Source organism: Haemaphysalis longicornis, unplaced genomic scaffold (genome assembly GCF_048455015.1).
Source record: "Haemaphysalis longicornis isolate Haplotype H1 unplaced genomic scaffold, Haemaphysalis longicornis Haplotype H1 scaffold_6, whole genome shotgun sequence".
Classification (NCBI taxonomy): domain Eukaryota; kingdom Metazoa; phylum Arthropoda; class Arachnida; order Ixodida; family Ixodidae; genus Haemaphysalis; species Haemaphysalis longicornis.
Window position 1 is genome coordinate 53,372,816 of NW_027526407.1, and position 15,846 is coordinate 53,388,661.

A 15,846-nucleotide genomic window follows, 5' to 3' on the forward strand; every position below is an offset into this window, starting at 1 on the left:
GGCAGATGGCATGCCAACCTACTTTTCCAATGGTTTACAATCAGAACAGGGGAGAACTATGGACCGCTTTTTGATGCAGTGGCTCCAGGGGAGTTGTGCAGCCTCCTATACTGACTAACTCCGGTGCAGTCTAGCAGACGGCCAGAAACAGACACCCTCGCAGGGAGAGAGGGCACCCACACCAAATACAATTGCACACCGTAAGAGCACAACTAAACATTGATACCTGCACAAAAGTTGGTACCTTGCGAGAAAATGTTGAGAAGGCAAAAGACACAATTAACCGAAACGGTTTACTTTTGTTACTCCTTTATTTCTGCTCTCCCCCCCCCCCCCCCCCCTCGTCTCCCACAACAACAAAAAAATAAAAACTGCATTGAAGAGAAACAGGCATGCCGCGAACACACCCAACAATGTATTGCTCCGCTACCCCCCATGCCGCAACGACAAATTCTTGCTCGAAACCACTGCCCCCATCATCGGAGGAGGCAAATAACTAAAAGCTGAGGAGGGGGAGGCCTGTTGGCAGCAAAGTCCACACATCAATATCCATACCACTCTCTCTCAACACACAACCATGGAGCGTGCAGCCAGCACGCGTGTTAAAGCTTCTCAGTCCACCGCTAGTCTGTGAGCACTTTCTCTCTCTTTAGTAAAACTCGCGAGTTAAAAAGGGTTGCTGCGTGCAAACACTTGTCCGCCGCAGTTGCATTGATAGGGCTGGAGGGAAAAAACGGGGCTTCCTGAGCCGAACCACCCTGGGTCGGAAGGAGGCCAGGCACCCGCCCCCACTGGGACTCCGCTCTCCAGTAGTATGCGCGATCGCTCCTTCACTCAAAGAGCGCCCTCATGTCCTTCAGCGACTGCTCGATGTGGTGGGCGAACCGCACAGAGTCCTGCGCATCACGTACAAAAGGAACGTCGTCATGTGGGAGTGTTTAGAAACTCGAGAAGCACCACCGTGCAATGCAAACCAACTGTTTTGCAAATAAAGTTGAAAGCGAGCAAACGTGCTCAACATCAATGAGACGTACGAGAGAACGACTTTGAAAAAAATGAACTCTCCCAATTTCCCGGTTGTGCTCAATGAGAGAATGACCAGCAATAAAAAAGAAAGGCTTCTACACTGTTGAAGAGGGCAGCTGGTAATACCTGCCTCTTCTTCGTCCATAATATTTTGAACACACAAAATCATCTCAAGGTGACAAAACCCACAGGGAAAGCTGTTGAAGCCCCACTATGTGATTCCGATAATTTTTGAAGAGCAATATTTCATGTCGTATGTCCGAAAGTTCAATTAAAAACCCACTGACAATTACTATACAGTAAATCCTCGTTACAAGAGACACTTGGTTATAAGAGACATTGGAGTGAAAACGGTTTGGTCGGTTTTTTTTATGTTCGCCATGTTAGCAACATTGCATACAAGAGACCTTGGTTACAAGAGACAGGATTCCCGGGTCCCTTGAGTGTCTTTTGTAACAAGGTTTAACTGTACTACTGCATAATGTGAAATTTGTGCGCAGCGCAAACTGCACTCTCCTCGGTCACGGTGCATATCTGCTGCGTTTTAGGAAGTGATCGCGTGATCAGCAAACGCCCGGCGGCGCGCACTACCCTGCCGTTATCTCGCAGCGCTCCGCTGCGAGATAACGGCAGAGTAGTGCGCGCTGCCTCAGAGTATGTTGTTGCACATCATGTTTGAGCCTCCAACACAAATTTCATGTAGTTCGGATGAGTGCCGAAGAGAGGAGTGTCTGGCGGGGGAGCGCTACGCTGTGCGCTCCCCCGCCAGACGCTCCTGGAGTGCGTGCCGCCCTCCCCCTCACCCTTTCACCAGACGCTCCAACAAGCATCTCATTGGCTCAGCATACTGCCCTCACCCTCACAATGGCACCCCACTTTCCTCCGCCATTTTCTGTCTGTCTTCGCTCACTCGATTACAGCGCAGCCAAACCACAGTAGCGGCTGCCAGAGTGCTTGCGCACTAAAAAAGAGAAAGAAGCATTGGCATGAGCCACGTGCTTATAAATGGACCCTGGCTTAGAACGGCTGATACTCTGGTACTAGAGAGCAGTTGATCCTCCTCCAGTAAGGTGGCGTGGCTTTGCCAAAGAGCATACAGTAATGGTGAGCTAGAGACTAACTTAGACCAGCTTGGGTGAATACACACTGAGGTCTTGTACACATAGGCGATTTTGTTTTGCACCATCAGAAACAGCCGCTGCACAGAGGAATTGAACTTGCATCACCCTTCCAAGTATCGCTACCCATCAGCCATGGCGCCACCCCCGAAGGTACTTGGCAACATTTCCGTACAACCAAGGCTGCATAGCAAATATCTTGAGGGGTCTGCTTCTCGCGCCATGGTTCAGATCAACTGCAACATGGCAGTGCCGTGAGTTCAATCCATTTGCGGGCATAGCGACTACGACTCTGCCCTCTCCTCGAAGACCACCAGATTTGACTGTGCCCTGCGGCATGCGGCATCCATTCCCAAAGTGCCAACTAAGCATCTACCGATGCAAAATTCCACAGGGGCATGAAGTCAAAGTGGAGTGCCTTAGAGTATTCTTGTGCGGTCACCAGCCAGTACCTAAATGGCATCAATTAAACCTGTCATGGTGGCTCAGTGGTTAAGCCGCTGTGCTGCTGAGGCCAAGGATGCGGATACAGAGTACATACTAGACGGTACGGTGTGTTGTCCGGAGGAGAAAAAAAAAAAAAACAATAGAGAACACGGGTCCCTTTTGCGATGAAAAAATTGCATGGAGCGCAGGCAGTCCCCAGAGAACTCCTGTTACAGTCAGCCCCACTTCAAAGTTTTTATATCAGACTAAGCAGTTATTTGACAGGTTTTACAAAACTTTATGCCATAAAATAAACAAATGAGGCTGTTTAGGGCTATAAATAAAAATTAATTTAACAAACAAAGCTTCCGAAACAAATTGGTAATAAGCAGTGGCCACCAGGAGCGCTGCAGACAACAGGAGTTCATCAGCAGAAATTTTCATCGCAAAAAGGAACCCAGTTAAATCGGCCCCGGACGACACACCTCTCTCTTCTAAGTACACTGTAATGCGGGTTCAAATACAGCCGTGGCGGCCATTCTCCTGACGGAAGAAAAACAAAAAAATATGCCCATGCGTTGAAGTGCTCTCATCAGTCAAAGATCTCCACGTTTTCGAAATTAATCCAGCGTGTTCCAGGTGTAGCTTAGGCAAGCAAAAGACTTTTGTTGGTGCCGTCTTTTGCTTGGCTAAGCTACACCTGGCACACACCGGATTAATTTCGAAAACCTGGGGATCTTTGACTTGTGAGAGAACTTGAACGCATGGGCATATTTTTTTGTTTTTCTTCCGTCAAGAAAAAACATCGGCCTAGTTTGTCTTTCATCCAGTATGCCAATACGGCCTGAGCATGTCATGCCCACGTGACACGTTGTCACTCTTGTCGTTGCGGTCAGCCCATCTAGAGCCAAGTGACACCACTCACAGTCTCCGGTGAGGAGCGCTTGCTGGAGACGTGGAAGAAGAGGTGGTCCTCGCCCGCGATGAGGTACGACACGCCGTATCCATCGTCGGCGACGGGGCCGAAGCCGCCGCCAGCCGAGATGAAGTCCGGGAACTTGCTCAGGTCCAGCAGGCTGGTCTGGTTGTGGGGCGTCTGGCTGGTGGACAGGCGCCAGGGCTCGCTCAGCACCTCGCGCAGGAAGGGAGAGTCCACCTCCAGGTACTTGGACACCACGTACAGGCAAAACAGGTGCCGGTCGATGCCCTTGCCACACATGGCGTCCTGGTACCTGGTAACGCAACACCACCGTCACGCTCTCGTCGGACTGCGCTGCTATACTGAACGACTCCCACTTCTGACAGCCAAAAATGTAAGCTTTTACGTCAGAGGCAGACAAAATGATATGTGATAACTCCTTTGACATACTGGAAGGAATTGCCACTGGAACAGTTGTCACCAGAAATTTTAAGCAGCCCTATTCACATTCCCTATGATAAAGTAAGGAAAGGAGGCCATGGGGAGGGAAACATTGACCTCGCCCTTTTTCTGTCCTCTCGTTACACCTTTTAGTAGGTGCCAAGTGCACAACCCTTTTCGATATTCTTTTTCTCCCTCATTACAATAACCTTATGTCTCAATGCACACCCACTCTGGTGTTTTCCTCCGAGTCTCAACACACACCCTTTCGGTGCTTTTCCCCTTATTGAGACACCCTTGAGTGCCCAGCACACAGCCATCTTGGCGTTTTTTTTCCCCCTCCAATGTGGGACACCCTTCCAAAAGGATTCAACACGCACCCCCTTTGGCGTTGTTCTCCCTCATTACAACACTTTTGAGCGCTCAGTGCACACCCATTTTGGTGTTTTCCTCCTCATATGACACCCTTTCAGGTCTCAACACACCGCTTTCGGTGTTTTTCCTCCCCATTACGACACCCTCGAGTGCCCAGCACACACCCATCTTGGCGTTTTTTTTCCGCTCCAATGTGGGACACCCCTTCAGAAGGATTCAACACGCACCCGTTTTTGGTGTTTTTCCTCTCCCTTGTTACAACACCCTTGGGCGCGCACACCTATTTCGGGTGTGCGCGTATTACGACAGCCTTCTGCAAGCGCTCGGAACACGCACCCCTTTTGGTGCTGCTTGCAGGCAATGCCCAGCTTCTGCCGCTTCTCCTGCACGGTCGCATTGGGGTCCTGCATGGACAGCACCCAGCTCCGAGACTCGCAGGTGACCGGCCGCACCGTCTCTGTCCGGCCCTCCCGAAACAGCCGTGTCATCGACGCCTCGTACGTCAGGCTGAAGCGATCAGCATCCCTGCATGCACAGCACACCATCCTCTGTCGCAAGAGCACACCGCAGATATGTGAAAATGAACGAAATAAGCACCACTTGGAGCACAAAGATTCCACGGCGGTACCTATGGCAACTTTATAAGTGCAGAGCACTTTAGGGGCTCGCCTTGTCGTCGTAGCTCACTCGCTGGGCCCAAGTAGAGCCACACGGCGTTCTGTCGTAGTGGCGTAACCCAGAGGGTTCGAAAGCCAAGCGGTTTGTATAGTCATAAGCGTTAGAAGTCGTGATCCCCTGGCGCTTGTCAAACATCTCCCCGTTGTTTAGCGCAAAGAAAACTGCAGGTACACTTGAGGCAAAATATACGTAAATAACCGGCAGCACCCGCGTTCATTCAGTTAGGAATGCTCGTTGGGTTAACTTTTACGATAGCAAGCAAAAAAAAGTGGCAGTGCAACGCCAGCACGTGCGGGAGGGAAAGCAAGCACAAAAAGAAGAGAACTCCCGCTGGCGCAGTTTCAGGCAGGGGGCGAGCACTGCGAAGGTGGGAAATTTGAATTGCATTGGGTGGTGGTAACAGTGAGCAGATAACGGCGCCACAGCCCGTTATGGCAAATCACTGCTCTGCATTTCCGACAGCTTTCACCTTGAGTGGAACGGCATTAATTTTTTTTTCTATATAGATCACTTGTTTCACTTCTGACGCCTTACACGCTTCAAAGTAAAACTAGGTAACGAGACCCTCAATCTCAGGCTTCACTGAACAAACACGTGTGTTTAGTGAGTAAATAAAAACAAATTTTCACTGCCCACTTAAGCAGCAAATCTGGGGCTTTATTCCAGCACAACTCCTTCCATCTGACCAGCTTACACTGAGAAATTTCCAAACTCGGACATCAGCGGAATTGTTCTAACTACGAAGCGCAGTACAACATAGCCGATCAGAACCCCGATGGAAATCGCAAACTAACAAGCAACAAGGACAAGATCTTGTCCCTGTTTTCCTCCTTGACAGCCATTTTGTGCCTCCCATGATGACCCTAAATGGCAACCGACTAACCTAACAACAGGTTAACACCGCCGAAAGCGATGTTTGGGGCACACCGTGACCTCTCACCTGTAGTAGGCGAGCTGCAGTGCCATCTGGAGGTAGGCGTCGGGACTGCACCGGCACTTCTTCATGAAGCCCTTGCCGTAGGCCGGATGCGTCAGCAGGTACAGGTCGACATCGTCGAGCAGGGCCTGGGCCGCCACTAAGCTCTCCTCCACCCTCTCTATGAGCTGTGAACGAGGGGAATGGAAACCGTGAAGGAAATCACACACACACAAGCAAAATCTGGCTCCACACTGGGCAGAACACGCTTTTCTTGAAACCCGGTTAAAAACAGGACCCGGGAAACCTTGTCTCTCCAACCATTTTACCAGCGAAAAACGGACAGGGACCTAGAAAGAAGTAGACGGGACACTCGCTAGACTTCTTTATAGTCTACTAGCTAGTCTACTTCTTCCTAGGTCCATGTCCGTTTTTTGCTGGTAAAATGGTTCCAAGTGAACACCAACTAGCCCAACTTTCAGGCTTAACTAGTCTCTCCAAGTTGGACAGCAATCAATAACAACAACTATGCAAAGGAATAGAACAATAACAAAAACCACGAGTTTTTTTGGAGGGAAAAGGTGGCGTGGAGAGGGGGGGACCGGGCATCCTACAACTGTAGTTAACTCTACACACTGCGTGCAGCAGGTGGGGCGAAGCTACACAGCTTGCAGAGTTGGTTTCTCCTGCCTAGCGAGGGGACAAAAATGTCCCTCAAAAGCCCCAAAGCCCACTGCAGCTTTTCTTTATCTGTAGTAGAATGTCGCGGCGAGAAAAGCATGCTCGTTGGATGGTTTTGTTTCGAGCCTTGTAGCATCCACACTGCCGCACCCAGCTTGTGAAATGAACCACGATAGAACCCCGTTGATACGTTCCCGATTCATACGATCTCCCGGTTACTACGATCTCAATTACGAACACTAAAAATGCGCCATAGTACATTTCTTCCCGAATAGTGTGCTGCTCCCTCGCTTTTTTTAGGGGTGAAGCTCCTTAAGTCATGGGACTGTCCATCCCTTGTGTCTCGTGGTACGGGACCGCCGCATGCTTTCCGGAGATGTCGCAAAGTGGGCCACGTTGCACGCGCAAGAACCGGCTGCAACCGGCAGCGCAAACTCGGCACCGGAAGCGCGAGCTTGTCTGTGTTCGCCAACGGAGGCGCGAGCGCACGTGCACTGCGAGGGAGAGATCACGCAAGAGATCACGCCACGAACGCAGGCAGTCATTCTCGGAGATCGAACGAGACGCAAGGACCTTTGCTCGTTTCCTCTCGTCTTGTTCGGGCACAAGTTCGCCCTAAATAAAAGTTCTTTCTTTACCGTTGTGTCCCATCCTACGTGACAAATTGTGGTGAAGGTGCGGGGTAGTCCTCGATGGCGCGGGGTCTTCCACCAGGTCTGGGCCTGGGAGCATTGACTCCGAAAATAAAAGTTGATTTGTACAATGAACGCACACAGTCTTACGTCTTTCTTAATGATGTAATGGGCGAACTTTCACGGGAGAGTTACGGTTACCGATGATCTCCCCCTCTCGAGCTTCGCCCCACTTACCATCATTCATTCTGTGGATATGGCGTGATTTTTTTTTTAACATATCAACAAGGTCATACTGTATACAGTTAAACCTTGTTATAACGAGACGGGCTATAACAAAATAATGGATATAACGAGCAAATCGTAATTCCCCTTGAAAGTCCCCATAGAAGCCAATGTATTTAAAACCTCGTTTTAACGAGGTAAAATTTGCCCGTTACGGGATACAACGAACAAATTTCGTCGAGAAATCAAATTTTGAGCTAATTTTACAACAGTGCGCAACGCGGATTTAAGACAGTGCGCGACGCGGCAACTGTATTAACAGTTCAAAACTTCCGCCACGCGCGCGAAGCTGGATGGCGCGCCGTGCGGACGCTGCGCCCGCGAAGCCATTCCCACCCTCCTCTCGCTGCGCACGGCATGCAGACAATGGGGCCCTTCGATTTACAGTCTCGGACGCGGGCTCCCCGAGAAGCAGTCCGAAGTTCGTTTTTCCCATGTATCCCTATGGCTTCGGGGAATCCTCGGACTACCCGCGGACTATCCGCGGTGAGTACGAGAAGAGCCCCAATGCACACGGCGCGCGTGGTTGCGTCGCCTTCCTGTCCCCCCTCCTCCCCTGTTCGTATCGCCGACGTCGCTTTATCGTCGTACTGCCCGTGTGATTACAACAACGCGAGTGCGACAGGCGGGAAGCGAAAGCGAAAGACTATCACGCTTGAACAGAAGACGGTTATGATAAAAGCCTTCGCATCGGGCGCGATGGAAGGTAAGGTGTACTCCGTGGTAAGGTGGCAAGAGACTGACGTGTGGACGAGTACGCTGTCCACCATCGGGAGCAACCGAGAGTCCATGGTCAGCGCTGTTGCACGTGGCGTGAAAGAAAGCGCTAAGGACGGCGTCGGAGGCACTAGATGCGGTGGACGTGCTGCGCCGCTACTTCGGCGCGCACGAGGGCGGCGAAGATGGCGTGAACATAGCGGCCGCAGCAGAGTGAGCCATCGCTCGCATCAGGAAGGTGCATCACCGTCCAATTACGGACTTCTTCGTAGCCAAGTCTGTTTGAAATACGAGTTTTGAACTGCAATAAAGTAGGTTCGTGACTTTTCCTTTTTACCTCCGGAATGTGCTTATGTTACTGACTACCGCCGTTCGGCAAGATGCTATTTCGCCCGCTTTTTGTTTTAGGATGGTTTTAGGTAACTACAATGCATAATATTTGCAGTAAATGTCGGCTACGGCTATAACGAAATATTGGCTATAACGAGCAAATCGCGGCGCCCCTTCAATTTCGTTATAACGAGGTTTAACTGAAGTTTCCATAAAGGCAGACCTTTAAAGAGTTCTACCCCACTTATTCGCCCCCGATCCCCCCCATCTCGGCAGCCACTTCTAGATATTCTGCAACTTCGATCACCCTTCAACGCATGCTACCAGAGCGAAGTTCCACATAAACCACTTCAGCAGTGACCCCAGAATCAACCTGAGAATACCATCCAAATGCAAAAAAGTGCAGAGATGCTCACGCTGTCGGAGAGGTCCCATCGTAGCCTTACAGGCTCGGGTAGTTCCGCACTGGAGTGCCCCCTGGTGTTGCCGTTTTCATCGTACCTGCAAAAGGGGTCGCCAATACCAATTACTTACTCATCAGCGTGACATGGCCACTGAAAGAGACCATTTGTGTTTTAGCATGCGCTGGCACAACCATACATAAAAAAATAACACTATTTCTCCCAATCAACCCTATCGCATCTGTACTATGAAGAAATTTGAGCAAACAGTACTGTTGGCAGTGTGCACCATTCTTCATTATTGCTGATCAGCACGCATTTCCACTGGCTCTATGGCAGTTTGAAAGTAGCCTTTGTTTTCAAAGCAGATTGCCTGCAAGACAGATTGCTCTCTTTCCCACCACTCGTCGTTGACCCAACGAATCCAGAATAACGTTCTCTCTCTCTCTCTGTGCGTGCGTGCTGTGTGTGTGTGTGTGTGTGTGCGTGCATGTGCGTGCGTGGAAACTTTCCAAGGACATGGGGGTGTTGCCAAACTGTACTGTGAGAGTACAGCAAGCTGATGTGCCGCCTTTACGAGATATCCAGCCCAGTTCCATGCAGTCTCTTGCATGAATACCGCAGTGTAGCCTAAGCCTTCCGCTGAGAAAAGAAGCAGTGCTCACTTGAGAATGAAGAAGTCTTGCGCCAGCACAAACTCCCAGAAGTGGCCCATGATGGGGGCGTCAGCCCAGGAGTGCTCCGCGTTGAAGCCCACCCGGCCGTTTCGGCCGACTATGAGGTTGAAGGACTTGTCAAACCAGCGGTCGTAGCCCCGACCGTGGAGCAAGGCACGGGCGTACCGGTTGAGCTCATTGGGGTCGCTCGGATCGTACCTGGAACACCAATTAACTGGCTAGCATCATACGGTTGCGAGCACACATACGCGAGCATACGGTTGCGAGAACTGGCTAGCATCAGCGCGGTTGCGAGCACACATCTGGGTGTCAGGCACAGAACTAGGGTCCGGCACAAAACCCAATGACCACCGTTAACACTTCTTACACACCTACCCACTGCTCCAACAGTGAAGGCAAGCTTCAGAGTAAGGGTTTGACAGATCTGCAAGCACAAAACCACTGCGACAGCTAAAGCTGCTCCCTGATTTTAAATAGGAGCTTCTGACAACTGAGCTCATCATATAACACATTTGTGCCCAGGCCGCAAGTCACAGCTATTAAGAGGCCTCATTGGGAACATAAGTTGCGCAAACAGTCGAATGGCTCTAAACCGAAATTGAACAGACAGTGGAGCAAATTTCGCATTAAAGAAAAACAAACGAATGCTGCATGGCCAGTTGGTACAAACAGCAACAAATGTCAACACTTATTTAAAAAGGAATTCCTGTATTTTCCCATATGAGCACACGCGGGACTAAAGCACGCTCCAACTTTATCCGCCTTTTTCATAGCCATGCCCACAGGCATACTTCTTCGTCAAGCATGAACACAAAGATGGCCTTCTCAAAACCCTTTTTTTTCCCCGTACGCGCTTGCGTTCAATTGAACGTTACGACTTTGTCCCCTTTTTTAGGGCTGCGCTCATCAGAATGCTTCGTCAAGTGATAGCCCGAAGACAGACTCTCATTTGTCGTATTTTCCCACATGTGCGCACCCACGACTGAAGAACATTTCGACTTTGTAGCCCTTCTCTGGACTGCGCTCATTGGTATTCCTCATCAAGCACAAGCCTGAAGACAGCTTTCTCAAAGACAGCTTTCCCAAAGAACATTCACCGACTTCCTCCCCCTTCTCAGGACTGCTTACTGGTATCCTCCTTCGTCAAGCACGAGACGAAGATGGCCTTCTCAATTTCCGTATCCTCCTGTACGCAGCCCCGCAAGTACGAGAAGCATGTAAATACCGTATCCTCCCGTATGCACACCCACATGGACGGGAAGCATGTAATTTCCGTATCCTCCCGTATGCACACCCGCATTGTAGGAAGCACGTAACTCCCGTATCCCCCCGTATGCCCACCCGCATGTACGGGAAGAACATTCTGACTTTCCCTCGATCCCCCGTGCCGGCTTACTGGTACTCGTCCTCGTCGAGCACAAGCACGAAGGCGGCCTTCTCGATGGCGTCGAGGGAGATGCGGTTGAGGCCCTTGCGGAAGTGGGTCTCGCGCAGGTGCGCCCAGCGGGTGCGCTCGCCAGCCGTCAGGGCCCCCAGGTGGGCCTCCCCCCGCTGTGGCTCCCCCTGGTGGTCCAGGATGCGCTGGATCTGGCGCTGGAGGTCGCACGGCTGCAGCAGCCGATGCTTGTGGTACACCAGCAGCTTGAAGAAGCGGCCCGCGTGGTACACCGCAATGTGCTGGCTGTCCTGGTAGTGCACCAGCTGGTCTGTCTCCACGCCGGGAACCCTGCGGCACACAGTAATCGGGTCAATTTTGAAGGGAGACAACAAATATTCGCAGTGGTCGCCTCTCTGTTCTTAGACAACAAGGAATTCAGGTTTTACACACCAGTGCCACTCCAGGGCTTTGAAGACTGCCGAAGAGAAGGGCTATAGATCAATTCAGACTGCACAGGAATCTAGTCAAGGGCTTGACGAAAGTTCACCTTGTGAGACGTTATATAAAGAACGAGTAATGCAGTCACTAGCCAAGTCAAAAATAAGCTAAGACTATTTAATGTTAGTAGGTGCACTTTTCGCAACCTATACAGGTTTCAAATCAACTTAAAGACATCTTTTAACCTTTTTTTGCACTTGACGAGTGACTGCATTACTGTTTCTTCTAAGAATATGTAATGTGCACCGAAATATAGAAATGCGGGTGCATTTGTGTTGAAACCACTGCTACAAAAATGGCCACTGTGGCTGAGTACAGAACCATCAACTCAGCACTAACCACTGAGCCACCATGGAGAGTATTTCAAGCGTTTTTATGAAGACACGTGTGAAACCTTTCCCGATAAACACCCCTTGAAGGAAGTACTCCTACCTACAAGATAGGAACCGGCTCCTGAAGCGCACACCTTTTAAACAGTTGTCATTTCTAAACTACACCAAGCCTGCGATATACAAGAGCATGTGAACACTACAAAGCTGCCTATTTCCGCACGCAGGCGCTGCTCCTTACCGATACGGGTTCAAGATTCGTCAGCCGGCCTTGTACAGCGGCACCCACTCACCTAAACTACACCACACTTGCGATATACCAGAGCATGTGAACACTACAAAGCGTCCCTGCTACCTGCTTCCACACGCAGGCACTACTCCTTACCGATACAGGTTCAAGATTCAAGATACCGATACAGGTTCAAGTGGGTACAGCGGCACCCACTCACCGGGTGGTGTTGAACTGGCGCTCGTACTGGCGCGAGCAGAGGGGCACGATGCCCTGCACCATGATGGGGCTCATCTGCTGGGAGTCGATGCCCCGCCGGAAGAGCAGTGCGGCGTAGACGAGGTTGGCGGCGCGGGCGGCCTGGTTGGAGCTGAGCTTGACCAGGATGGCGTCGATGGCGTAGAAGTTGGAGTTGACCATGATGGGGCTGCGGCCACGCAGGTACACATACTCCTCCCACCAGTCCGACACGTAGTTGGCCGCCCACCACGACTTCAGCAGCAGATAGCTGTGCACAGGATAGGGCAAGGACAACACCGTCAGGGACAGACAGGAGGGGAACAGTGGAAATAAAAGACAGGACAAGAGGCGAAGACGAGCACAAACACGGTGCTGTGTTTGTCATCGTCTTCATATCTTGTCCAGTCTTTTTTGCACTGTTCTTCTACTAAGCATCATGAACCAATGAGCAAACAAAATGTCACACTCTCGGCAGCCTGTAGGCGATAAGAAACATCGACTTTTCCCTTCCCTCACTGCGACTGTGTAATGAAAATTGGGCTGCAAGACTGCTGCACTGCGCAACGGCGAAGACCAACTTCCGAAATGTGCATACTTGTTGCGTTTCGTATTTTTCTTTAAAAAGGCCGCACACTTAGAGAGTTTAAATACTTCAAAAGTGTGACCCTCAAAAGCTTTTTCGTAGGTAAGCCTTTGTCTGCTGACCGAAAGATGCGGGTTCGATCACTGCACCCAGCTGCTGTTTTTTTTCTTTTATGTAAATGAAAAACGAAAACTTCCATGTTTGGACATTTCGACGCACGTACAGATCCCCAGGTGCTCTGCCTGCCCTCACTATATTTGCTCTGCCTGCCCTCACTATACGGTGCGCCTCATAGCACCGAAGTAGCTTCGCGGAATAAAACACACCAGTATTATTTGACAAGTGTGCTTCCACGGGACCATCTCACGGCTTTAAATTATTTCGCCCAGAGTTCCCACACAAATAATTCCGGTTCTTTCTTTGCTGCATTCAGCCATCGAATAAGCGAAATACCAGAATACAGATTTTGCTCTAGACGTCCCGTCCTATGTCCAACCATTAACATAGCCAGACGTGCCATCACAGCGAATGCAGCAAGTATTGTGGTGCCCACCACAATAGTCAGTTTCCAGGGCGTTTAGACCGGACAACTTCGCGTTTTTTAACGGATCCAAATGATAACTCATGTGGCAGAAAAAAATCAGTTAGCGCATGGCTCCCACCTTCTTTTGCGAGAAAATATACCCCCGAATGTGCAGGCACTGCAACGTATTTCGTCTTCGATAAAAAAATGACACTAAAGAAGTAGGCACATGCATAAACGCAGGCCAGTTCACGTTATTCCATTTGCCCAGCGCAAATACTTTGCGCTTTTTTTGCGGTTTTGTCTTTTCAGGGATGCTGTGCCTTCGGCTATGCGCTTCACTGACTAGTCTCACTGACTTACTCTGTTGCCACTGCTACTGGTTCCGAGGGTATTGGGGGTGGGGAGGGGCGGACACTACTGTCAACAAATAAAATAGCCCCTCCTCAAAAGAGTTTCACCTCGTGCTTTACGAGTTCCTCCCCCTTCTCCCTGTAGCCTGTACTCCCTTCCTGCCACCCTGGGTTGTATGCTGGTGAACTCCCTGCTGAACTTTAAAATATCCCCAGTGCACTTTTTTTCCTTTCCCTTCCTTCAAACCAAAACAACAATGACCGTTTATTCGTTTAACTAAATTTTGGCTCACACCCTCGAGTAGGTGGCTGCTAACAAATTACAATCGAATTCATGGGTAGCATTTCCCTCGCTGCTGTAGGGTTACTTTTCTTACGCTACAACTGATGAAAAGAAAAAGAACGCTACTGGTATTTAAACACTGCCCCTACAAATGTATGGCGGGGACTCGATGGTACCCAGGCCTAACTCTAGGGGTGTAACGTTCAGCGTGATGGGCCATCACAGAGATGATGGCCATTTAAAACAACAAAAAAAGAAAGTGGCAGGCAGTAAGTGTATCCCACAGAAGGTAATGACCATTGTTGGTTGTAAGTACTGTATTTATTCGATTAAAAGGCGGTCATGATTATAAGGTGAGGGTGCAGTTCGCGAAGTAAAAACAATTGCCTTATTATATATACGCATATATATTGGAAAAAAACCTCACCTTATATGGGAATAAATAGGTAGCCCCTAGGACAACTAGGTGTTGGGTGGGAAAGTAGTTGGTAAATTGTCACTACTTCATGTGTTTTTTTTTTTAAATATCTGACCTAGTCACTCACTGTTGCTTTTAAAATTGCACTACGTTTATTGGGAAAACGCAGTATTTTAGATTCACCAGAATTGCATTTACTCTTCACGGTCACTTTAAACTGCAAAATGTTGCACGTTGCTAATTTAGCTCACCGAACTGGTTGGTGAACCGGTTCAGGTTTTGATTTAGTCAAATGGGAACTGATTGATTGATTGATTGTGGGGTTTAATGCGCCGACGCAACGCAGGCGATGAGGCGCACCGTAGTGGAGAGCTTCGGATTAATTTTGACCACCTGGGGATCTTTAACGTGCGCCGAAATCTCGTACACACGAGCGGGCGTTTTTGCTTTTCACTTCCATCAGAAAAGCGGCCGCGGCACCCGGGAATCGAACCGACGACCTCGTGCTCCAAACGGGAACTGAATTGAACCAGAACAAACTGAATCTACCCGAACCTGAACCATAACCAAACCGGTATTTTTTCCAGTTAGACACACTGCCTCCTTCGCCACGCCGCAAAGGCAATGTCCACCCTGAAGTGCTTCTAGTACATGACTTGCATAACAAAAAGCTGTACCACCTACTAAACACACGCTTGCCGCAACAACAGCTCCTTATCTCAGCCAAGTGGCAAAGGTGAAGCCCCATAACAGAGCAGATTAGCAGTGAAAGATAACGACAAAGATATCCGCCCGCTCAAGAAGCAACGTAACTGGCCGGAGGCCAATGTGACACTACGCTGGCCGAGGAACACGCTAACGCAAGGGCCACCCGAGATAAGTGCCAGAAGTCAAGGCGTCAAAGAGGAGACGTTATCTCCGTAGCAGAATGAGTCACGAGCCTGCACTCCTGGGACTCTCGGCGAGCGATAAGATTCACATGGAAAAAAATATTCCATGCATAGTTGGAGACGTGCCCCGCTTCTGCTAAAGATGCAAAGGTTGAAAAGTACGATGAAAAGGACCTGTTAGAGGCACATTTTCTAGAACATGGGGGAAGGGAGGGGGAATGTGCTGAAAGAAATGCACTACTGCTCTTTTAATTAAATCAGCATTAATTGAAAACACCGTCCTTGCTAATTAGGTGACAGTGGCTGTGATGGCCTACTTTACGAGCAGTAGTTAGCAGATTAGGGGAATGTTTAGCCTGCTTCCAGTGATGGCCTCTATTGCATCACTCTGTACATTACTACAGTGCAAAATTTGAAAGTCGTTCCCTATATCTTGCTTTTTTTTTTTGTCAGAAAGAAAACGTTCGTGGCTGCAATGAGGCTAAGCGAGTTGCAAAGTT

General features: G+C 49.7%; 1 protein-coding gene across 3 annotated transcripts in view; it reads right to left on the reverse strand.

Moving 5' to 3' along the window:
- Window positions 1-656: 656 nt before the first annotated feature.
- Whd (carnitine O-palmitoyltransferase whd) overlaps window positions 657-15,846 on the reverse strand; it is a 28,528-nt gene continuing 13,338 nt past the window's right edge. For all 3 annotated transcript variants that reach the window (XM_077674354.1, XM_077674353.1, XM_077674352.1), the window contains exons 4-11: window positions 12,277-12,564; window positions 11,019-11,348; window positions 9,611-9,820; window positions 8,961-9,045; window positions 5,924-6,087; window positions 4,642-4,830; window positions 3,496-3,802; window positions 657-896 (exon numbers count right to left, since the gene is read on the reverse strand). In XM_077674354.1, the coding sequence (XP_077530480.1) occupies window positions 831-896; window positions 3,496-3,802; window positions 4,642-4,830; window positions 5,924-6,087; window positions 8,961-9,045; window positions 9,611-9,820; window positions 11,019-11,348; window positions 12,277-12,564 (1,639 nt within the window). In that variant the 3' untranslated portion in view covers window positions 657-830. The remainder of the gene's footprint in view (window positions 897-3,495; window positions 3,803-4,641; window positions 4,831-5,923; window positions 6,088-8,960; window positions 9,046-9,610; window positions 9,821-11,018; window positions 11,349-12,276; window positions 12,565-15,846) is intronic.